At 43.4% G+C, this 25,485-nt stretch overlaps 1 protein-coding gene across 4 annotated transcripts in view; it reads left to right on the forward strand.

Annotated features, from left to right (window-relative positions):
• LOC117359414 (leucine-rich repeat protein SHOC-2-like) overlaps nt 1–21,915 on the forward strand; it is an 81,917-nt gene extending 60,002 nt beyond the window's left edge. For 2 of the 4 annotated variants that reach the window (XM_033942147.1, XM_033942148.1), the window contains exons 6-9: nt 4,496–4,618; nt 14,491–14,628; nt 19,927–20,044; nt 20,451–21,915. In XM_033942147.1, coding sequence (XP_033798038.1) covers nt 4,496–4,618; nt 14,491–14,628; nt 19,927–20,044; nt 20,451–20,659 — 588 coding nt within the window. In that variant the 3' untranslated portion in view covers nt 20,660–21,915. The remainder of the gene's footprint in view (nt 1–4,495; nt 4,619–14,490; nt 14,629–19,926; nt 20,045–20,450) is intronic. The other 2 variants (XR_004539225.1, XM_033942149.1) reach the window with 2 other exon arrangements.
• The last annotated feature ends 3,570 nt before the right edge of the window (nt 21,916–25,485 follow it).

A 25,485-nucleotide genomic window follows, 5' to 3' on the forward strand; every position in this document is an offset into this window, starting at 1 on the left:
ACGGGACTTGGGAGTAATCATCAGTGCAGACATGAAGGCTGCCAAACAAATAGAGAAGGCCTCATCCAAGGTAAGGCGAATGATGGGATGTATCAATAGAAGCTTCGTCAGCCGTAAACCTGAAGTCATAATGCCACTGTACAGAGCCATGGTGAGACCTCATCTGGAGTACTGTGTGCAATTCTGGAGGCCACATTACCGTAAAGATGTACTTCGAGCTGAGTCAGTCCAGCGAATGGCCACTAGGATGGTCTCCGGACTAAAGGGTCTCTCATACGAGGAAAGACTGGGCAAATTGCAGCTCTACTCTCTAGAGGAGCGCAGGGAGAGGGGTGACATGATTGAGACATTTAAGTACGTCACAGGTCGTGTCGAGGTGGAAAACGATATATTCTTTCCTAAGGGACCTTCAGTCACAAGGGGGCACCCGCTCAAACTCAGAGGAGGGAGATTTGGTGGTGACACCAGGAAGTATTTCTTTACAGAAAGGGTGGTGGATCACTGGAACAAACTACCGGTGCAGGTGATCGAGGCCACTAGCGTGCTCGACTTTAAGAATAAATGGGACATCCACGTGGGATCTCTACGTGGGTCGAGCAGCACTCTGACTTAATGGGGTGGGACAGTAGAGTGGGCAGACTTGGTGGGCTGTAGCCCTTTTCTGCCGTCATCTTTCTATGTTTCTATGTTACATTGTCAAAGGCTTTTTGGAAATCCAATTATACAATGTCTATGGGGGCTCCTACGTCCATTTGCTTGTTTACTCCTTCGAAGAAGTGTAATAAGTTCGTTAAGCACGATCTTCCTTTGCTGAAGCCATGTTGGGTTGTGTTCATCAGATTATTCCTTTCTAGATGCTTGACGATGCTGTCTTTTTTCAGTGCTTCCACCATCTTCCCCGGGACCGATGTCAGACTTACCGGTCTGTAGTTCCCTGGGTCGCCTCTTGAATCTTTTTTAAAGATGGGTTTAACATTTGCTATCTTCCAATCCTCCGGGATCACCCCTGTTTTCAGGGATAGATTACAAACCTGCTGCAGTAAATCTGCTATTTCCACTTTTAGCTCTTTCAATACCCTAGGGTGGATTCCATCCGGGCCCAGAGATTTGTCAGCTTTTAATCTGTCTATCTGCTTGAGCATGTCCTCAAGGCTTACCTCCATGGATCTTAACTTTTCTGCCTGATCACCTTTAAAGATCCTTTCAGGTTCTAGCACGCTGGATGTGTCCTCTTTTGTAAAAACTGATGAAAAGAACATGTTTAATCTATCCGCCATTTCTTTTTCCTCCTTCACTACTCCTTTCCTATTTCCGTCATCCAGCGGTCCCACCTCCTCTCTTGCCGGCTGCTTCCCTTTATCATATCTGAAGAACGGTTTGAAATTTCATGTCTCCTTAGCTAGCCTCTCTTCATATTCTCTTTTTGCTCTTCTAACTTTGCGGTGGCATTCTTTTTGAAGCTTCCTGTGCTCTTTCCAGTTTTCCCCGGTTTTGTCCTTTTTCCACTTCCGGAATTACTTTTTATTATCTCCTATCGCTTTCTTCACTTCCTTAGTTATCCATGCCGGCTCGTTTGTTCGGTCTTTTTTGCATCCCTTTCTGAATCTGGGATATACAGAATTTGCACAGTGTTTATCGTGTCTTTAAATAAAGACCAGGCTTTCTCCACAGTCTGAGACTTCTTTAAGCTGTTTCTTAGTTTCTTTCCTACCATTGCCCTCATTGCTTCGTAGTTTCCTTTCTTGAAGTTAAAAGTTGTCGTTGTGGTTCTCTTCCCCTTCGATGTCCCTGCATCGACTTTGAATTGGATCATATTATGATCACTGTTTCCTAATGGTCCCACTACTTCCACTTCCTTTGCAGGTCCATTGAGCCCATTTAGGATCAGGTCCAGAGTTGCGTTCCCTCTCGTCGGCTCTCTGCTCCATGAAGCAGTCCTGGATTGCCTCCAGGAATCCGGTTTCCCTGGCGCATCTGGAGTTTACAAGACTCCAGTCTATTCCGGGATAGTTGAAGTCTCCCATGACAATGGTGTTACCATTTTTGCATTCCTGTCTCATTTCGGCTTCCATTTCTTCGTCGTTTTCTTTGGTCTGTCCAGGTGGACGATAGTACAGGCCCATCCTTAACTTGGGCCCTTTCCTTCCTGGTATTTTAACCCATAGCGATTCCAGTTTGTCGTTCGCTGCCCCTGTGTCCACTCTGGTCGAGTGTATGCTATCCTTGATGTATAGGGCTATTCCTCCTCCTTTCTGATCCGACCTATCTTTGCGATAGAGTTTGTACCCCGGCAGTACTGTGTCCCATTTGTTTTCCTCATTCCACCATGTTTCAGTGATCCCAATGATGTCCAGGTTCTCTTTTATGGACTTGACTTCCAATTCCCCTATGTTGTTCCTTAGGCTCCTCGCATTTGTATACATGCAATTTAAGTCCTAGTATTTTCTTGTCTTCATTTCCTTGTCTTGTCTGCGTCCTTCTTATCATCCTTTCCTTGCCGTGTCAACTCCTGGCATTTGTCCACTTTATCTTCCCCCTGGGTTTTGTCTACTTTATCTTCCCCCTGGGTTGTGTTCTTCTTATCATCTTCTTGGTCCGTCAACTCTTGTTGTTTGCCTGATGTGTCTTCCCTGGATTTTTCCCATTTGGTATCTTCTCGGGATACCTTCTTCTGAACCATCGACTCCTGGTCGGCTTTCCCTTTCTTTTTAGTTTAAAGCCTGGTCTATGCCTCTCCTGGGTCGATTTCACTCATGTTGCTTCAACTGTTGGAAAACACGTTCTGTCTCTACCGAGTGAACTTGAAAGTAGGGCACTTGATCAAGATGTCATCCACATAGATCAGTAGTTCTTAACCTTTCTTTGTTGTTGACACACCAGACAGATAGTGTTCATGTGTGTGACACACTGAACACTAAAATTTACAGCTCACCTAAAAAAATCTTCCTAAATACTTCATTGTTAACAACGATGCAAGGGAATGTAAAATATTCTTAAACAGAATTACTTTAATTTTAACGACAGTCTATAAAGCAAAGTTATTAATTTTTTTCAAAGAAGTTGATCTTCACTTTATCAATGAGAAATCTGGAACTGATGAGTTGCATGCAGTTTTTCATGTAGGATTTTATAATAGGTAAATTCATAATAATCTTACTGTCAAGTCAAGAAACATTATCCATCCTAGAGTCTATAGAATTTGAAAATACATTTGTTTTGCATGATGTCACCTCAGTTACAGTAACATAAAATCCCTCTACTGCCAGATAACTATAAATCTTGCAAAATACTCAGAATCTGTGTGGCAAACAGACCATATGGACAGCAGATCTATTTGGGACTAATGGCAGTAGTGTAGTCAAAAGGCAGAAATAGGGACCAGTTAGGGATATTTTAAGAGAGACACCTCTCACCTCTTGGGGACATACCAGTAATTTGCTGATTTCTTGAGAACCACTGACATAGATTGACATAGACCATCTCTGTTAGGTCCTAGCTCACGCTCACTAACACCAGCTCTGGCAGGATACACATTTTAAATCTGACATATTGTAATCACAAAATGGAAAATAAAATTATTTTTTTTTTCTGCCTTCCACTGCCATACACATCATTTCTGTTTCTTTCTCACTGTCTACCATCTCTCTCTCTCTCTTTCCTCCAGTATGATGGTGCAACATTTCTTTCTCTCTCCCCATGCACCATCTTTCCCTGTCTTCTACCCTATGTCCAATATTTCTCCGTCTCTCTTCTCCATGCATGTCTCCCTCCCCTCCACCATATGCAGGATTTCTCCCTCTCTCTCCCTTCCTCTCCTCCACCCCAATTCTTCCTCTTTTTCTCCATGTGCAGCAGCTTTCCTCCCCTAAGCAGATTTCCTCCACTCCCACCCATTCCCCTGTGTAGCAGCTTTCCATCCCTCCCACCCTCCCATCTCCCTGTGCAGTAGTTTCTCATCCCCCTGTGTAGCAGCACCTACCAACTCTCCCACTGTGAGACCTGACATATCTCCGAGGCTTTCTAAAGTAGCTGTGTTGGCGGTGATGGATGGACAGCAGCTGCATCGCTCTGAATGGGCTACTCTCGGCCTGCCCTACTAGGGCTTTCCTCTGCCGCATCGTCATTGATGTGGCAGAGGGAAGGTCCTGGCAGGGCAGGCCGCAGAGCAGCTAGTTCAGAATAATGCTGCTGCTGACTGTCCACTGCTGCTATCAGTTTAGGAGTCCTTGGATGGGGGGGGGGATGTTAGTCACTGAATTGTTTAGTCCAATTTTCATGGACAACAAATTGATTCAAATCGATTCACTGAAGTGAATCGTTGAATTGACTTGAATTGGCGAGTCGGGCAGAACTAGTTGGCACTAACCTGTGGTTGATGCTCCCCTTTCTTTCTTTACCTTCAGAATGAAAACATTGCAACAGTAGAACTACTTCACCATGCAACATCTTATGTTTTTGTGATCTTGATAACCAAAATGTTTTTGCTTTGTAATAGGACAATCAGCTAGCATCACTTCCGCTGGATTTTGGCACTTGGCTAAATATGGTGGAACTGAACTTGGCTACTAATCAGCTCAGCAAATTTCCAGAGGATGTGTCGGGGCTGATTTCTCTTGAGGTAAGTAAAAAGAGAGAAGTACAAGTGACATTTCTAGTTGCAGGGTACTAGTGACCTTCCACAGTGGTATATACCAAGCCAGTATCTTTGCTAGAAATATCTAGCTTTGTGCTTTTGAACAAATATCATATGCTAAATAAATATAGACAGTGAGGGTTCAGGACTTAGGTGAATAGCCTTATTCACACCTTCCACATCCTTGATTTAATAGCATTGCTATTTCTCTTGTTTATTCTTCCACGATTTATGTATCCTTTATTTAATGGTATTGCTAACATTTTTGTTGACCTCGTAGCTTGAAAAGTTTCACTTTGAGATGGGAGGATATTGTACCAACTGAAATACTATAAGCGAGAACATTGTCGGGTACCTTTTTTTGCAGCACATGCAGGCCCATTTAACCCAAAGTTACTACAAAACCTGGGCAGTTGAAAGGATGTGTCTGTGCTATTCCAACAGTCTTCCTTGATCAAACTTAAAATTCTTGTTTTCCAATTGGGATAGAAAAGCTCCCATGTTCCCAATTTCCCCTTTATAGGTATGGATGGATTTTTATACCTTTCTTTTCAATCTGAGAGGTCAACAGAATGTAGTCCTCTAACAATATATGGCTAGACTTGTCTTGCATAAACTATTTGAGAAAGCAGTAGAAGATAAAGAAGAAATGCTCTTTTTTGTTGTTTGAGTTGAGCCCTTTTTCCTGAATCAGTGCGGGTGCGCAAAACAAGGCTCTTGTAGAGAAAGGATTTATTATATTTTCTCCCATTGGCCCAGAGTGCAACCTGTAAAAGTGGAGGAGTGAAATGGAGAGCTGGGGCAGGGCCAAACTGAATGTGGGCCCTTGTCTGTTTGTGCCGCAGCAGCATCTAGAGGCTGTAATAGCCACGCTTAAATTGTGTGAGAGAGAATTCAGAGGATTACATCAAGTGCAGTAGTGGACTGAGGTCTTGAACTGTTAAAACGTTGATGCTGCAGGACTTGTTGATAAGCCTCTCCAAAGGAAGCCTCTACTTTTCCCAGCTAAGTACTTGGCTTTTTTGCATTTTTTTTGTTTTTGTTTTAATACTTGTGCACTGCAAGGTTCTTGCTGTGCATTTCTGTTTATAAAAGGAATTGGAGGGAGGGAAAGTACCACATAGTTTCATACTGCTGCAGTACCTCCTCCACCATGGTAACACTTCATTTTTCCTGACATCTTTAATACTTCTTCCCACCACTTTTAAGATAATGACTCCCTTACACCAGACCTTTAGAGACCTTCTTTGGAAAATATTTGTATCTTGAAATACATAACTTCAGTGATCTTAAAGCACTTGTTCTTGCAAATTATAATTCATCTAGCAGCAAAACTGACAGGCCGCCACCTAATAGGCTAACTGATTTATTGAGGGATAAGTTTCTGAGGACAAGTCTATTTCATCAAATACATCTTGCCTTCAGAAGCTCATACTTCAAGGATTAGGTTCTACTTGTAGGCCTATCTGTACCTTTGGTGGTCAAAATTATGGTGTCTTGAGTCTCAAACCAGTTAAAAGATTATTTAGAGATACTTGATGATCCAGATCCTTCCCAGTCAGTTTCCTGCTTGGAAATGATTTTAAAGGCATTTGTTGAATATGATGCATAGGTGAATGAATTGGGGGTGGGGTCCTGGATTGCTGGTTCTCAGTTTAGCTAGCACTTTGAACACAATCACGATGATTTTATTGAGTAGACCTCTCAGCCAGTTGGTGAGAGTAGAGCGTGATCAGCACCCAAGAAGCTGGTTGCGTGAGCCTTTTTTATTTCCCAGCAGATTGTGGAACAGAGATTTAACACAGGTGAAACAGTTGCTGATATTATCTCCTGGAGCTGGAAGAAGGGTATTTACTTACTAAGATCCATGGTGTGTAGACATAAGGAGCATGGCCAGTGGGGCACACCCCTTTGGAGCTCATGGGAACATGGAAGACTATGGAACTGACCGGAGACAGATTGGATAGTTTGGAGAAAGACTGAAGGCTGCTGTGGTAGAATTGATTATATAGGGAAGAGGAAGGGAAAAAGTAAACATTCTGCTGTATGCTTGCTGTTTGTGATGGACCTCATAGATAAACAACTCAAGTGTGAGCTAGAGAGTTGCGCAGGGACAGAAATCCCACCCGTCCCCACGAGGAATCCCTCCGTCCCCACCCATCCTTATAAACCTCTGGTAGAGACCCATTTACAAATAAGCAAAGACACTTTATTAATTTGGAAATATTAATTGGGAAGAATACATACTTTATAAATAGGTTTCTATCATAGCCTCTAATGTAAATATAAAATATAAATACTCAGCTGATGAGAACCCCCAAGCTGTCAGCTGAGGACTTTCTTTGCAGTTGGCCAGGGGTCCCTTTTGCCAAGTTTGGCAGGCAGCAGTAGCGTCCTTGAGTCACAGATGCTGGCACTTCAGTGGCTCATGGATGCTGCCAGCGACTGTGCGCTTGGTGGTGGGGAGTTCTGGCCGTCTCTAGAGGAGGTCCTCTGCTGGCGGTGCTTGGGGATCCCCACCAGTCACAGCAAGGGTCAGCAAGTACTTCAACACTGTAGAAATAAAACCAGAAATGCATTTCCTTTTCTTTTGAACACAATACAAAGACATCTGCTATGTACATTTCCCAAAGCTAACATATTTTAGTCAATAAATTCCGTTTTTTATCTTTGTTGTCTGGAGACTTATTTTTCCATAAAGTTGGTCCCAGTTTCTTTTTTCTGCTTTCCCATCTTCTGTAAATTCTTCTGTTGCTGTCCATTGGTTCCTCCTACCATGGTCCAGCATTTATCCCTTTCTCATCTTTCACCCCTGCCCACCAGCCCCATGCCCAACATTTCTCCCTTTATCACCCCTCTCCAGCACCATGCCATATCTCTCCCTCCATTCCCTTCACCACTATGTCCAATATTCCTCCCTCTTGCATCCATTTCAATCTGTTCCACTGTTCCCTTTCCACCACAATATTTCTCCCTCTCATCTTTCTCTTCCCTCTCATCTGTACCTCACTCCCTCCCTTTGACCAAAAATTCTGCTTTCTTCCATTCCCCGTGTACACACCATCTCTTTCCCTCCTTTCCTCTCTCCCAAGTTCATGCCTTCTGTGTCCAAAAACGCAATCCCTCCCCCACCTCAGCATCTCTTTCCCTCCCTTTCTCCATCCTCTCTCCCAAGTTCATGCCTTGTGTCCAAAAACGCATTCCCTCCTCCCTTTTATGTCCCACGTTTGCCTCCCATGTTCGACCCCCCCCCCCTTCTATCCCCCGTTCATGTCCAGCCCTCATCTTCCAGCAAATTTCCTTTCAGCAACTTTCTCTGAGATAGCTCGAGCCGCGAGGCTCATCTTTTTTTCCTACCTGCCCTAATGTCTTCTATTTCCTGCCTGCCCTGCAACACGTAGCCGACCGGAAGTGTTCTCCCGTGGTCAGCGCTGATGTCGGATGGAAGGCTTTGCGTCGGTCACGTGCAGCGTGCAGGGCTCATTGCCCTACATGCTGGCACTTAACTGACACAAAGCCCTCCCTCCTATGTCAGCGCTGACATTGGGGAAGACTTCCGGTCGGCTATGTGCTGCAGGGCAGGCAGGAAATAGAAAACATCAGGACAGGTAAGAAAATAAGACGAGCCTCGCGGCTCGAGTTGCATCGAACCCGGGGGATTCCCAAGACCACGAGGGGGCGTCTTCACGGGATCCCTGCGACCCGAGGGGGCATCCCCACAGGATCCCCATGACCCGAGGGGGCGTCCCCATGGGATCCCTGCGACCCGAAGGGTGAACCCGTGGGTCTTGCGGAATTCTCGTCGTCCCCGTTCCCATGCAGCTCTCTAGTGTGGGCAAGATTGGGGACTTTATTTCAACAGGGCCTTCTGCTTCCTTTGTTGAGTCAGAGACTTCACTGAGTTGTGGCATTAGAACCCTCTCATATGGTTTCTTTCTGGTGGACTCCTGATTTTAAGGGGGGGGGTTGTAATTGTAGAGTCCTGAAATTTAGATGTGGAGTCTTCAGGGGAGCAAACACTCCCACCCACACGGTCCAAACTACTACATCTACTCCTAAGGCTATATAGCTCCACCATCACAATTAACTGAACACTATCCATTGAAATAACTTTTCTCTTTTGGAATTTTTGTGAGAAGAACCAAAAGCTTGTTCAAAGGGTCTTGTCATTCAGCTCTGTGGCTAGACAAGTCAAGTTGGAAGAGATGGAAAATAAGAACGAGTCCATTAATTCTCAGGTGGCAACAGTAGTCACATACATTCACTGTTTCTGGAATTTGTATACCTTTTAAATGGAAAATCTTGGAAGATAATGCCAGAGTGAGGTGTTTATCTTTTCTTCATTTACCAACTTCTATGCTTTCATCAGATGTATTGTTGAAACGGCATTTGAAAGAGGTAATCAAGCGGTTGAACGCTGATGGGATTGTGTATTCTAAATGTTGCATTTAAAGGCATGTGGTACATCCAAGTGGTATAGAGGTGATTCAGATTCGGTGGAACCTCTGTATAGCCTTGCCCTTAAGGAGTTTTTGTGGCTTTTCAAGATGATGATACAAAAAGAGCCATTCTGTTGGTTACCTTTCTTTCTAAGATGGATTAAGTTTGCATTTTGAAATCTTATTTTTAAAAAAATTGTGGGAAGAAAATCCGTGTCTTTCTGGATATTACATGATTGCTCAAGTCCGTAGGACATTTGTTGTTAAATTAAATCTCAGTTTTAGCTATTGGTGCCTCCGTCTACCTGTGAGGAATTGGTATGTGTGTGCTGATGATCCCTACAATTGAAGACATTTATTCAAGAGAAAACATACATTCTCAATGTTCCTTTCCCTTTAATTTGGTTTGAGGTGGGATTTTGGATTCATGGGTACAAGTCTGGAGTTCTTCCTTTTTTGGTTTTTCTTGATTTTTGGTTTTTCCTGTTTTCCCTGTTTTGTAGGCCTGACTATTTGGTTTACTTTTTAATTGTTTTCTTCTTTTTATAGTAGTTTTTCCTCTTAGTTAGGAATATAGAAACTTCAAAATGCTGAGCAATTTGATGTCACTGGGATGATTTTTAACTGGTTTGTTCCTTTCTTATGGAAAGGTTTTACAAAGTGGTAGAAGGGGAATCCCCACACTGTTTCCTTTCCAATAGTTTATGAAGTCCTTCCAGGTCCTCCATGGTTGCCCATTTTATTTATCTGGCCAATAGCAGATTTCTGAGGTTGTGGTTGTAAGCCATATGTTCATGCTAATGAGACAGTTCTTTGTTTCACTTAAGCAGGATTATTGTCTTTGGAAGAACTTGATGGTTATTTTCATGTCTTAAAATTAAGGCCAGATTCAAATAGGCTGTTTACTATAGATAAAATAGAAACCATTTGGGTAGACCAGGACTGTATGCTGATGATCTTGCTAAATTATTTATTCAGGGCAATGTGGTTCTAATTCTGAATGAGATTAAAAATTGGATTGGTGTCATATTGTGTGGGGAGTGTGTGGCATAGTGGTTAAAGCTACAGCCTCAGCACCCTGGGGTTGTGGGTTCAAACCCACGCTGCTCCTTGTGACCCTGGGCAAGTCACTTAATCCCCCCATTGCTCCAGGTACATTAGATAGATTGTGAGCCCACCAGGACAGACAGGGAAAAATGCTTGAGTACCTGAATAAATTCATGTACAATTCCCCCTCCCCATTCTTGGTTTCAACACGCGCGGTTTCACATATTCGTGAATTTTTTATTTTTTTGGGGGGGAAACACCATAGTTTCAGACGTTCCCGCCTCCCTCCAGCCTTCCTCATAGTAACATAGTAACATAGTAGATGACGGCAGATAAAGACCCGAATGGTCCATCCAGTCTGCCCAACCTGATTCAATTTAAATTTTTTTTTTTTTTTTTTTTTTCTTCTTAGCTATTTCTGGGCGAGAATCCAAAGCTTTACCCGGTACTGTGCTTGGGTTCCAACTGCCGAAATCACTGTTAAGACTTACTCCAGCCCATCTACACCCTCCCAGCCATTGAAGCCCTCCCCTGCCCATCCTCCTCCAAACGGCCATACACAGACACAGACCGTACAAGTCTGCCCAGTAACTGGCCTAGTTCAATCTTTAATATTATTTTCTGATTCTAAATCTTCTGTGTTCATCCCACGCTTCTTTGAACTCATGGCATCCCAGCCTTACCTGGTGGTTTAGCGGGCTTTCGGGGCAGGAGAGATATTCCTACGCTCCTGCCCCATGTAGATCGCCAATAGGAAATGGCTGCCGTGAGCTCCCGTCGTAGTCTCTAGAAACTACGGAAACTCATGGCAGTCATTTCCTATTGGCGATCTGCACGGGGCAAGAGCATAGGAAGATCGCTCCTGTCCCGAAAGCCTGATAGACCACCAGGTAAGGCCACGATGCCGGGGGGGGAGGCGGGGGGTGGGTCAGAGCCGGACTAGAAGTTATTTGCGGTTTTTCTCCATTCGCGGTCCGGCTCTGCCCCTATCCCCTGCGAATACCGAGGGAGAAGTGTAAACTGTTCTGAGCTTCCTTGGGAGAACGGTATAGAAAATTGAATGAATGAATAAATAAAATATTGAGCTCCTCTTTGACATTGAATGTGCATGTTTATATGATATGTAGGAATGGATGAGGCTAGTGCTGCATTTGAGAACTTCCTGAGACCCTAGAATTTTCAAATGGTCATGCAAAAGATAGTCATCAGCCAGACTATTGTAATTCTGTTTGTCTACATGGATGTTCAGAAAAAAAAAGTGGTTAAGCTACAAGGAATCTAAAGTTTAGCAGCACAAATAGCTACTAGAAGTGCAAAATGTTATGTTATATATAATACTAGTCTTTAAGCCCATTACATTAACGGGTGCTAGAATAGATCTGTCTGTCTGTGTTTCTTTATCTCTCTCTCCTTGGCCGCTGTCTGTATCTTTCTGTGTCTCCCCCCCCCCCCCCCGAGCAAAGCTGTCTGCCCCCAGGACACACCTCCCCCCAAAGCAGCCCCCTTTTCCTCTCCCTATCTGTCTCTCCATGGTCCTCTTCTGTCATCCCCCCCAGAGCAAAGCTGTCTGTCCCCAGCACACCTCCCCTGAAGCAGCCCCCTTTCCCTCTCCCTATCTCTCCATGGCCCCTTCTGTCTCCCCCCCAGCACACCCCTCCCCTCAAAGCAGCCCCCTTTTCCTCTCCCTATCTCTCCATGGCCCCTTCTGTCTCCCCCAGCACACCCCTCCCCCCCAAAGCAGCCCCCTTTCCCTCTCCATGTCTCTCCATGGCCCCTTCTGTCTTCCCCCCCCAGAGCAAAGCTGTCTGTCCCCAGCACACCTCCCCACAAAGCAGCCCCCTTTCCCTCTCCCTGTCTCTCCATGGCCCCTTCTGTCTTCCCCCTGCCCACCCGACACAGCTGTATGTCCCAAGCACACCCCTCCCCCCAAAAGTAGCCCCCTTTCCCTCTTCCTGTCTCTTTTAAGGCCCCTTCTATCTTCCCACTCCCCCCCTCCGAGCATACCTGTCTGTCCCAAGCACACCCCTCCCCTCAAAGCAGCCCCCTTTCCCTTTTCCCCTGCCCCCCCCCCCCCGTATTGGCCCCATTCTTACCCTCCCTCCATCCCGGCATCTTCTGGCCTGCTCCTCTTCAAAGCAGCCTGCGATCGTGGTGGACGGCTTTAGCGAACCTAGCAGGCTGCTTTCCAACTCGGTAGCACGTTCCCTCTGACGCGATCCTGTGCGTCAGAGGGAGCGTGCTACTGAGGTTGGAGAGCAGCCTGCGAGGTTCTTTAAAGCTGGCCCCGATCGCAGGCTGCTCTGAAGAAGAAGATCAGTGGTGGCGGCGGCGGCGAGTGAGGGCTGGAGGTGACATGGCGAGGACACAGGCAGGGAGAGAGGGCAGGCGGCGAGTGAGAGGCAGCGGCGAGTGAGGGTGGACTGTGACTCACCGAGGACAGGTTCTCCAGCTTCATGGCGGTGGGCTGGGCTGCAGGAAGACGTGTGATTGTGGCGGCAGCAGCAACCCTGACTCCTTCTGCACGGAGGTGGAGAGCGGCTTGAGAGGTTCGCTACAGCGGCTGGCGAACCTCAGCAGGCCGCTTTGAAGAGGAGCGGGAGGGAGGAGTCACTGGTGTCTTCTGCACAGTCACACGCAAGCGCTGTGAGGACTGGCACAGAAGCACACCTCACGCCACCAGGAATAACGATTTTTGAAAAGCGCATGCGCACTTAGCCTTTTATTATTATTGATAATGATAATATATATAAGAAGTTCTACTTTACGGAGAGGGTGGTGGATGCCTGGAATGCGCTCCCGAAAAAGGTGGTGGAGAGGAAAATGATGACTGAGTTCAAAGAAGCGTGGGATGAACACAGAGGATCTAGAATCAGAAAATAATAGTAAATATTGAACTAAGGCCAGTACTGGGTAGACTTACACGGTCTGTGTCTGTATATGGCTGTTTGGTGGAGGATGGGCTGGGGAGGGTGTAGTTGGGCTGGAGTGAGCTTTGACGGAGACTTCAGTAGTTGGAACCTAAGCACAGTACCAAGTAGAGCTTTGGATTCGTGCCTAGAAATAGCTAAGAAGAAGAAAAAAATTTAAATTGAATCAGGTTGGGCAGACTGGATGGACTATTCGGGTCTTTATCTGTCGTCATCTACTATGTTATGTTAATGTTTTCTATTCTGCCTTTACCTATTCAGCTCAAATTCAGATTACAGTATAATAAGCTGTGCCAAGTTACCCAGGAGGTTACAATGTACAAAGTGATTATAGATATATGAGGGAGATCTTCAAAAGGTTTTCACACTTATTTTTTTAAACACTTTATTAATTATCTTAAAAGCAAATTACATCACTCTTCCACATAATAATCCTGTTTTGCAATTCATTTTTCTACTAACTTCTTAATGAAGAAATAATTTTTTGGTTGAGCCCATGAAAATATGAATGTGCGGAAACTTTTTAAAGAACCCGCTAGAATGTATTTGCTGCTGCTGTCATTATATTGGTTGCCTTTAGGGCTAGATGTGAGGTTTAAAGTTTTGTGTTAAGCTTTATTATTATATCAGTAGTTTTATATGGAGAAAGTATTGGCCTTCTAAGGCCTCACTGTCTAGTCTTGAGCTAAAGTTAAATCTTGTCTGGGGTAGTCCTACAATTGTTAGAATAGTCTTCCTATGGAATTAAAGTCTATATTTCAATATTTTTAACGGATTATTAAAAACCTGGCCGGTTGGGTTTTTGTATGGCTTACAGGAAATGGCACTTGACTTTTTTTTTTTTTAACACAATATCTGAGCCACCTCAGCTTTGTTTGTATATCCAAGTATTTTTTTATATGTTTAAATCTTCATTGATTTTCAAACTTTGATAGTGCAATACAATTGGTAAATCATAAATACTGCATAAAACGCACTATTACATTAAACAATCATTTACTCCCATCCTCATCTTAATTATTAATACAATAATACATAAGATTTCTTTACACTTGAAGTTTTTCTAATGAATAACAAATAACTTTTATTTTTTGAGATAGCTATATTTAAAATATTTCTTATTGCCACTCCTACTTAATTCTTGCTAGTTATCATCTTTTTACTCACCCTTCCTTATGTGCTCAAAATCCCTCTAAAAAAATAAAATGTCACTGTGCCGGGATTTCTATCTCTACAGCATAACTTTATAAAAAGAGCCAGGACCCTAAAACCATAAAAATAAGTTTACAGTATAAGAAATAACATTTCTGTTTAGTCTAAGAATATAGGTTAATTTGCTTCCCTACTGTGAGGCCCTAGAAGTGCTGTGTGAATATCTTTGGTGTAGAATCTGGTTTTGCTGCATTAGACTGAAGTGTCATTTGTGTTGTTGTTTTTCCTCAAGGTTCTTATCTTGTCAAACAATCTACTGAGGAAACTTCCTCATGGCATTGGAAACCTAAGGAAGCTGAGAGAGTTGGATCTGGAAGAAAATAAACTTGAGTCTCTCCCTAATGAAATTGCATATCTTAAGGACTTACAGGTAAGCCTTCTCTTTGTTAACCTTTTGGGGTCTGCACGCAAATATTCAGACTGAAAATCCAGTAAAACGAGTGACAGAAAATCTGAATTTTATCCCAGGACAAGCAGGCAGCATATTCTCTACATGTGGGTGATGTCACCGACGGAGCCCCCTAGCGGACGTTTACACAAGCAGACTTGCTTGAAGACCATCAATCTTGCGATTGGCCTGCGCATGCTCGCGTGCCCCTCCCGCCCGGTCTAAGGCATGCGTCTCCTCAGCGTGTCCTCAGTTCAGATAGCTAGCAAAGAAGCCAACCATGGGGAGGTGGGTGGGTTGCGAGAATATCTGCCTGCTATCCCTGGATAACACCTGTTACGGTAAGTAACTGTGCTTTATCCCAGGATAAGCAGGCAGCATATTCTCTACATGTGGGAGACCTCCAAGCTAACCAGAATGGGATGGAGGGAAAGTTGGCAATTCATGAGAACAGATTTTGCAAAACGGACTGGCCAAAATGGCCATCACGCCTGGAGAAAGCATCCAGACAGTAGTGCGAAGTAAACGTATGAACTGAGGACCAAGTGACAGCCTTATAGATTTCCTCAAGTGGAGTCGTGCGGAGGAAAGCAACAGACGCCGCCATCGCTCTGACCTTGTGGCCTGTGACTCGACCCGGCAGGGAGAGACCAGCCTGAGCGTAACAGAAAGAGATACAAGCGGCCAACCAGTTAGAAATGGTCCGCTTAGAAACAGAACGACCCAAGCGATTAGGATCGAAGGAGAGAAACAGCTGGGGAGCAGAACAATGAGGAGCGGTGCGCTTCAAGTAGAAGGCTAGTGCTTGCTTGCAATCAAGAGAATGCAGAGCCACTTCTCCAGGGTGAGAATGTGGCTTCGGAAAAAACACAGGAAGAACAATGGATTGGTTGATGTGAAACTCAGAAACAACCTTAGGCAAGAACTTAGGATGGGTATGGAGAACCACCTTATCATGATGGAAGACAGTGAAAGGGGGGTCCGCTACCAAGGCTTGAAGCTCACTGATCCGACGGGCAGAAGTGAGAGCAATAAGAAACGCAACCTTCCAAGTAAGATACTTCAAGTGAGCCTGTGCTAGCGGCTCGAATGGGGGTTTCATCAAGCGAGCAAGATCCCAAACCACAGGAGGAGGCTTAAGGGACGGATGAACATGGAAAAGGCCTTTCATGAAGCGGGAAACCACAGGATGAACAGAGTTAGGCTTCCCGTCAATCGGCTGATGAAAAGCAGCAATGGCACTAAGGTGGACTCGAACCGAGGAGGACTTGTGTCCAGCGCCAGATAAGTGTAACAGATAATCCAGGACAACAGATAAGGAGGCAGACAGCGGCTCCTGCTGCCGAGTAGCACACCAGGAAGAAAACCGGGTTGTAGAGTGACATCTCCATGATCAGTGAATCCTTTTTCCATCAACTTCAGTGAACCATAACCGTTTTGTTTGTTAGGCGCCACTCTACTTACCTACCTATACCAGGTCAGGGTGTCAAGCCTCTCGTTGGGGTTTGTAGTTTGTAGTTCCCTCTCTCCCTCTGTGCATATCAGCCTCTCACCTCTCAGCATATACGGTTCCTTCTGATTATTAATCCCCAAATGCATTATTATACATTTCTTTGCATTGCCAGATATTAAACCATTCCTCTAACTTTTTTAGATCCTTTTTCATGTTTTCCACTCCCTCCTCGGTGTCTACTCTGTTACAAATCTTGGTATCATCCGCAAAAATGCAAACCTTTCCTTCTAACCCTTCAGAAATGTCACTCACAAACATATTGAACAGGATCGGCCCCAGCACCGAACCCTGAGGGACTCCAATACTCACCTTTCCTTCCTCCGAGTGACTTCCATTAACCACCACCCTCTGGCGTCTGTCTGTCAACCAGTTTCTAAACCAGTTCTCAACTTTGGTTCCTAACTTCAGCCCTTCAAGTTTGTTCAAGAGCCTCCTATGAGGAACCGTGTCAAAGGCTTTGCTGAAATCTAAGTAAATGACATCTAGCATATGTCCTCGATCCAATTCTCTGGTCACCCAATCAAAAAATTAAATCGGGTTCGTTTGGCATGATTTACCTTTAGTAAAGCCATGTTGCCTCAGATCTTTTAACCCATTAGATTCTAGGAAGTTCACTATCCTTTCTTTCAGCAACACTTCCATTATATTTCCAATAACCGGTGAGGTTTACCGGCCTGTAGTTTCCTGCTTCATCCCTGTGACCACTTTTGTGAATAGGGACCACATCTGCTCTTCTCCAATCCCCAGGAACCACTCCTGTCTCCAGAGATTTGTTGAACAAGTCTCTAATAGGACCCGCCAGAACTTCTCTAAGTTCCCTCAGTATCCTTGGATGGATCCCGTCCAGTTCCATCGCTTTGTCCACCTTCAGTTTTTCAAGTTGTTCATAAACACTTTCCTCCGTGAACAGCGCAGAATCTACTCCATTTTCTTGTGTAACTTTGCCAGACAACCTCAGTCCTTCTCCAGGATTTTCTTCCTCTCTTTCCTGTTGAATTTTTATTTTGTTAGACTCAATTCCCCCTTTAACAAATAGCATACCCTTCTCTGACATCCAGTGAAATTCCCTAAGTTTCCTATATCCATTCCACCCTAGCCCTCTTGAGCATTCTGGCCCTACCTTCACCCAGACAGTGGATGCTGCAGATGGGCCTACTGGATGGGCCATTTGGCCTTTATCTGCCTTCATGCTTCTACATTTCTGCATGATTTGATCCTTGATAACATTATCTTGTTCCCTGGCTTCCAATTCAGTGACACCCTCTCCAGTCCTGTGATCTAGCATTGGAGACCACTTGCCTTCAGATTCCTTCTGGTTCCATGGCCCTGTATTTGCAAATAGAATGTTAGGAATTATCAGGAAAGGGATGGAAAACAAAAAGATGAGAATGTTATAATGCTCTTGTATCACTCCGTGATGCGGCCACACTTTGAATGCTGTGTGCAATTCTGGTTGATACATCTCAAAAAAGATATAACAGAATTAGAAAGGTGACAAAAATGATGAAAGGGATGGGACAACTTCCCTATGAGGAAAGGCTAAAGTGGCTAAGGCTCTTCAGCTTGGAGAAGAGACACCTGAGGGGCGATATGATAGACCTCTATATAATAGTGTGTGGAGTATAATGGTTACTCTTTCCAAAAATACTAGGACTAGGGGGGCATATGATGAAGTTACTGTAAATTTAAAACAAACTGGAGAAAATATTTCTTCACTCAATATGTAATTCAACTTTGGAATTCATTGCCGGAGCGTAGTAAGGTTTAAAAAAGATTTGGATAATTTCTTAAAAGAGAAGTCCGTAGGCCATTATTGAGATGGCTTGGGGAAATTCACTGCTTATATCTAGGATAAGCAGCATAAAATCTGTTTTACTTCTTGGGATCTTACCAGGTACTTGTGACCTGGGTTGGCCACTGCTAGAAACAAGATACTGGGCTTGATGGACCTTTGTTCTGTCCCAGTATGGCAACTCTTATGTTCTTATAAAACAGTATCAGAAATATACACACTTAACAGCACTGTAGAACAATCATGTAACAGAAATATGTGAGTACAATATAAATGATAACATATTAGCAGAGAACATTCAAATAACATAGATATTTATTTATTTAATTTGATGTCTATCCCGTCCCCCCAGTAGCTCAGAACGGGTTACAAGCAAGCATTCACAGTTGGACAATACAAAGACTATACAGCAACTTCAGTATGGGTTAAGAATGGAGAAGTGGGTGCAGGAGGAAGGGGGAATTTTAGGGGGCGATGGGGGTTGATTGCAGTTGGAATTTTAGTTGAAGAGGAGGGTCTTTATAGCTTTCTGGAAGGTCATCAATGAGTTCTGTAATCTGATTTGCGGGGGGAGTTGGTTCCAGAGTTGGGGGATGAAATGGCTGTAGGAGTGTTTGTGGGCGGTTTCTGACAGGAGAGACCTTCCTGGGGGGATGCATAGGTATTTCTCCGCTTCAGAGTGGAGGAGGCGGGTGGGGATGTATAGGGTTAGCTTGAATCCTATGTAGGTGGGGTGGTGGCATAAATTCTTTTATGCACTATTACCAGGGCCTTGAATGCGCAGCTTTGGTTGATCGGAAGCCAGTGCTCTGCGCGGAGGGCTGGGGAGATGGGGTCATGGTAGTTCAGGCTGTGTAAGAGGCGAGTGCTGCGTTTTGTACACGCTGGAGGCGTTTGAGATCTTTTTTGGCCACTCTGTTAAATAGGGAGTTGATATGATATGTCAGCAGCATAATTTGCAGTTACCATGAATTAATAGCCAAGATTAACATGTAGTAATTTCAAAGTCTCTTTGCAATTTGCTGTTTGATTAACAGAGAAGTGTTCTTTACCCTGCGTTAACTGAATATCAGATAACATGATATACTGTATAGTCAATTGTATTTCTTAAGATGTCATTAGCTGGGTCTCATTATTTGCTGTTTTAATGCACAATAAAATCTGTAACATACACTTCTCGCCAATTCCTCATTTCCTTCTGTGTTAGATGACTAATGGAGAAATAACCATACATTAACTAAACTAAACCTTATATACCGCATCTTCTCTATAAGGATAGAGCTCAACACAGTTTACAAGAGTTTAACAAAGGAAAATATAAGAATTAGTGGTTCTATAGAGAGCAGTGGAAATTACATTTTTGAAAATAGCCACGTTTTCGAAATAATTGGAAAGAGCCCAAATTACGTAGCTGGACAATTATTCCAATGCTCAGTAATTTTAAAGTAGAGAGATTTCCCTCATTTTCCGATATAGATAACGCCTTTTAATGGCTAGCGTGCAGTAATTCCATTGTTAAGCAGGTATGACAGATTACTAAATAGAGCTGCATTCCCTTGTATTTCAACAGAGAAAGTTTGATTGGAAGTTTCTCTTCTGCTGTGATCTGTCAGCTTTTCTTTTTCATTTACCAGTTTCTTTATTTATTCCCCTCCAAACCATTTTAAACCTTAAATGTTTTCTATCCTATAAAGAATGTATTGCCACCACTCTTTTCCTTTTGTTCCAGTTAGTCCGTATAATGATGTAGGTTACAATTTTGTTTTGTGTGTTTTTATTTTCATGGCACTGAATTTTAATTTTGTACCTCACTTAGAATCTTGGATAAGCGATTGAATCAAATTTTAATAAAACTTTTAACTTGTAACACTGAGGAGTTGATGCCCCTCAGGTTACTATATTCCATGAACAGTAAAACAGCATTTTTCATTTTCTCTTTAATGATTGAGATTTTTTTCCCACTTTCATTAACCAGAAATTAGTCCTGACTAATAACCAGTTGACCATCCTACCAAGAGGGATTGGACACCTTACCAACCTGACACATCTTGGTCTTGGAGAGAATCTCCTCACACACCTGCCTGAAGAAATTGGTAAGAGGACCCTAACCTATCCTCCAGATTATTTAATGTTCTGATTGACCCTGGGCCTCAAGAACTGACGGGATGGGGCTGACCATGGGGTTCAGATACAAAGTGTGAAAAATGGAGGCCTGGATTGCCAGCATATCATTGCGGTGATTCATTTTGTAGCAAGGAAAGAATGAGGCTTGATTTTCCAAGTGGCTCTGAAAGGGTTAGCCTTAGACTTACCTTTAAGCTCTCAGCCAGTAAAGAAGCAACCAAGTACTAGCATTCACCTTGCCAAAAAAAAAAATATTTTCAATAATATCCTTGGTGCAATAGTACATTATCAAGATTATAAATGTTTGCATTGGCAGGTTGTCTTGCTGATTCTACATAGTGTCTTTCTTTCCTTTGTTCATATAATTTTATCTAGGTACACTGGAGCATCTAGAAGAGCTTTACCTGAATGACAACCCCAACCTGCACAGTCTGCCTTTTGAGTTGGCGCTCTGCAGCAAACTGTCAATCATGAGTATTGAGAACAGTCCGCTCAGCCACCTCCCGCCTCAGATTGTTGCCGGGGGCCCCTCCTTCATCATTCAGTTTTTAAAAATGCAGGGCCCTTATCGTGCCATGGTCTAAACCCAAGCCTGATGTCCCATACACTGTACAAAACAGGAACTGCGTTTATTAAGACTGTGTTGTGTGTTTCCGCTGATAGAGGAATCGTAGCCATTTAGATTTCTTTTCTTCTGTAAAGAAAATGCTTGCCTAAGTTTCCTTTGCTGAATTTGATGATGGGTGTTCAGTGAATAATCCGGAAATGCCAATTATTTTGAAATCAATTGCCAACAAACTCAACGGTAATCACAGTTAAAGGAAGGAATTGATATTTAACACTGTTTGATCAACACTTCTTTCTCATCACGTTATAGAGGACTTTGGGCCAGATGTACTAAAGATTTTCTCCCCTTTTGTGTCTGTAGAGGAAATGCTCCGTACTTCAGCTCCTGTATTTGAGGCATCTTGTCACCTGTGCACAGTCCTTCCTCAAACTCGTCAGTATCCAGGACCTGAATGTTGGATTTTCTTTTAACTTATTTTTTTATAATTTTAAACAATTGATGTTTTTATATTGTTTACAGTTAGAGTAAATCACTGGATTTTTTTTTGTAAAGTGGGTTATGATTTGCTCTGTTTTAATTAACTATATATATATATGATTTATGTGCGTTTGGTGAGAAATCACCACTGATCAAGCCTATGTATATATTTTCTCACCAAATTACAATAGCTGTATTTATAAAGTATAGCCTTTATGATATCTTGAATGGCTTTGCCACAAGTGTTGGTGTAAAGGCTGTGGCTATCCTGGGAGCTTTTCTTGTGGTAAATACCGAGATTTGTCTACAATGTGCATAATATTACCCTTATCTGCAGGAAAAGCAAGGAAGAAACAGAAATTCAAAGCTAGCCACTAGTGCTGCCTGATTCACCAATTCTCTTCAGTGAATCAATTATAATCGATTTGTTTTTCCTATGAATCAGACTATGAATTCAGTGACCAACCCTCCTCCCCCAGTGAGGCTTGACATACTTCCAGGGCCTTCTAAAGCAACAACTAGTGGCCTGATGCAGCGCTCTGAGTATGCTATTCGTGGCCTGCGCTGCTGGGGCCTTACCTCTGCCATGCCACTGATGACAAGGCATAGGGAAGCACTGGCAGGCAGGCCGCAAATAGCCTGTTCAGAGCATTGCCTCTGCCCGCCAGTCATCACCACTTCTGCTTTAGGAGGCTCAACGGTTTGTCAGATCTCATGGTGGGGGGGTTAATTGGGATGTGCTGCATAGGGGGTTGGGAGACATGGAAGATTGCTGCACAGGGGGCTGGGAGGGAGGAATGGAAAGTTGTTGCACATAGGGGGGGAGAGAGGAAGAATTGTTGGGCGTGGGGTGGAGGAGAAAAAGGGAGAGATGCAAAAAAGATGGAAAAAGGGGTGAGTAGAAATCCTGCATATGGTGAAGGGGAGGGAGAAATGTTGGACATAGGGTGGAGGGCAGGAAGAGATGGTGCATGGGGAAAGAGAAAGAAATGTTGCACATGATAATGGAGGAAGGGAGAGATGCTTCATTGAGGGGAATAGAGAGGTTTGACCCAGGGCAGAAGGCAGGGGGGAGAGATGCTAGCCAGTGGGAAAGGAATGTTGAATATGGCAGTGGAAGGGAAGGTACAGAGATGGAAGATGGATGGTGAGCAAAAGAAAGAAGAAAACATCAAATGGGCAGGAGAACCTGGTAAGCGAGTTAACAGAAGACAAACAGAAACCAGAGCCTAGGATCACTTTGATTTGAATAATAAATTTACCAGACAACAAAAGGTAGAAAAAATAATTTTATTTTCTATTTTGTGATTACAATATGTCAGATTTGAAATGTGTATCCTTCCAGAGTGGTGTTAGTGAGCGTGAGCTAGGACCTAACAGAGAGAGGAAAAGTCTTTTTTTATTTATTTTGTTTACACCACAGCACAGACGTGGGATTGGAGAGGGCAAAAGGGTGGGGTGGGGTGGGTGAAAAGGCTACAAAATAAACCTGCCAAGATGTTTGAAAAAAAGTCTGATTGGGCAGGAAAAGCGAATTGAATCGAAAAATTGACTCAGGCAGCACTAATAACCACTGCATTTATGCCCGTTTCCATTGTTATGTACCACTTATGCTATCTTACATTTTAAGTACTCATTGACGCATATCTCTTAAATAGATGTCATATTTTCAGTCTTGCTGTCTGATAATTTGATTTATACAACTTGCTTATTTTAAAATTCCTTTGAATATTTGTCATGAGATCTGTTTTTGTAGTAAAATAATTAGTTGATCTGAATGTCAATCTTAATGTAAGGTGTTGCATTGATTTTAGATTTTTGGGAGGATCTACCAGATGTGGTGACACAAGCCATCATCGAAACTCCTCTGCTATTGCTGGAAATCCTCTCTGCGTATCTGAACGACACTGTTTTTTCAATATTTTTACAGCAATGAAATGACTGAGTTGACTTGTACAATGTGTGTGTCTGCGGATGTGGAGATTATGGCTCTTCCCACTTGCATACTGACAGATGTTGGTTCTTAAGCAATTCGTGAGCATGAAAGGATTTGATGGGAAAATATTTATTTTAGTCTGCTTCCATATTTAGTGGTTCCAGTGTGTCAAAAATGAGCCTGAGGCTGAGATCCTTTGCTAGTAGAGGCCGAGATTTTCAACCGAGAGCTTTGTTGCATTACCAGGAAGTCTGGCAGAAATAATATCTTTTGGATTAATATTAGCAAATAATTGCTCCTAATTCTTTTATAGGAGTAAGAAAACAAGAAGGCATCCAGTTTACTAGATCCAACGTGCTAAGTAGAAAAGAACAGACCATGTATAATAAAATCACATAGGCCCTTGTTAATTAAGCTGCGGTGGAGGTTTCTACTGTGGCTCTGACGCTCATAGGAATTCTTTAAGCATAGAGCATTTAGCGCTCCGGGCCATGGTAGAAACTAGAGAATGACATGGGGACAAATTTTCCCCATCCCTGCAGGGACTCATTTTTCCGTTCCATCCCCGCGAGTTCTTTTCCTGTCTCTGCCCCTTTCCTGCAAGCTCCGTCCTCATTTGCACAAGCCTCAAACACTTGTGCAGTTAAGGCAGAGCTTACAGGAATGGGGCAGGGACAGGGTCAGCAACAAAACTCGCAGGGACGGGACAGGGGACGGGGACAGATTTGTCCCCGTGTCATTCTCTAGTAGAAACCTCTACCAGGGCTTAGTAAAAGGGGGGGGGGCATAGTCTTTATTCAATATATTCCTGGGATTAAAAAAAATGTGCACATTTCATTTGCCCCTGACGCAGTCATTTTTGGCAAAACACAGCCATGTTCGCATAATTGCTATGTCCAGTGCCTAGATCCTGATCATCAGGACACTGACTGTGTCCTCTGCTGCTGTATGCAGAAGAAGTCATTGAAAGCCTGCAAACTTCAGTTTAAAAAGCTTTTTGGTACCGCATCAAGAATAGCTGGTGACATTCAGCTTCTCGTGAACCCAGCACTGACAACTGCATCATCTGCATCGGGAGTGTCATGCATTGGGGTTGACACGGCGCCGAGACTCTACTTCTTCATCATCAATGCCTTGAGCATCGGGGGACCTAGCATGTAAAAAAGATAAGAAACATAAACACTCCTAGGCATATACTTCATCAATGTATGCAAAACTTCAATAGGCAGATGACTATAATCCATCTATCCAGTTGGTATCTCCACACAGGCATACCTCGATATTTAGGTCTCCCATGCCTCACCAATACAGCAGACTGCTGTGCCACTGTCTCGGTACCAGCATAGACTCTACAGGAAGAGATCCAGGCTCCACTCAGACAAGATGTTTTGGGGCTACTGCAGATGCAGTCCACACAGGCTTCGAAGGCTCCCATACCTGCCTCATCCCAGCCCAAGGATATATCGAAGTGCCAATTAAGGATACAGTCACATATGCTGGATTGACAAGGACCCACTCGAAGCTTACATCATCCTCACCTGCTTCACTTTGAAACTTTATACAAAGAAGAGAATCTGACTCTGATATATATCTCTACACTCCAATGAGGACCTACCAGATTTCTCTGCAGAAGAATCCTATGGTATACCTACTGATCCTTCCTCTCCTCCCTCACGCCAAACATCCCCACCTGAAAGTCTATCTTTTACTGGCTTCTTCCAACAAATGGGACAGGCATTGCCCATAAAAATGGAGATAGAAGAAGGAACCTCATTCTGAGCTCTTTGAACTCCTTAATTTTGAAACTCCACCAAATAAATATATCAAAGTACCTTTCCACAAAATCATGAAAGGTGCTTTATTTAAAAATTCTCTTGTACTTATAAGTTGGTTTTAGAAAGCTAGACACTATGGGACTCTCTTTAAGAAAACATAGATGTCCAAAAGATGGCATAAATCGCACTTGAATGTCTTACTAGTCAAAAGTCCAAGTGGGCATTTTCAATACTAACCTTTAAAATGTCTTTCTGGTTGTTTTGTCTCCAGTGCATCTAAATCTTAAGGGAGTATATTAGAGGCCTGTTTTGGGCGGGATTACAGCAGGCTTAGAACTTGGACATTTTACAGCAATAATCATTTTACAAAACATCCAGGGCACAATTTGGATGTTTTGAGCTAGACCTGTTTTTAAAATGAAGGACCGAGAAAGTACCCAAACTAACCAGATGAACACTGGAGGGATGAAAATATGGCCCCCACACATTCCCCCAGTGGTCATTGACCTCCCTCTCACCTCCAAAATATCTGCATGAAACAGTACATACTGTTTCTCCGAAAATAAGACAGTGCCTTATATTAATTTTGGGCCCAAAAAATGCACTAGGACTTATTTTTTTTCATGTACATGATTTCTCCCTTCCTCGCCTTCA

The sequence above is a fragment of the Geotrypetes seraphini genome, chromosome 4, assembly GCF_902459505.1.
Source record: "Geotrypetes seraphini chromosome 4, aGeoSer1.1, whole genome shotgun sequence".
Lineage (NCBI taxonomy): Eukaryota > Metazoa > Chordata > Amphibia > Gymnophiona > Dermophiidae > Geotrypetes > Geotrypetes seraphini.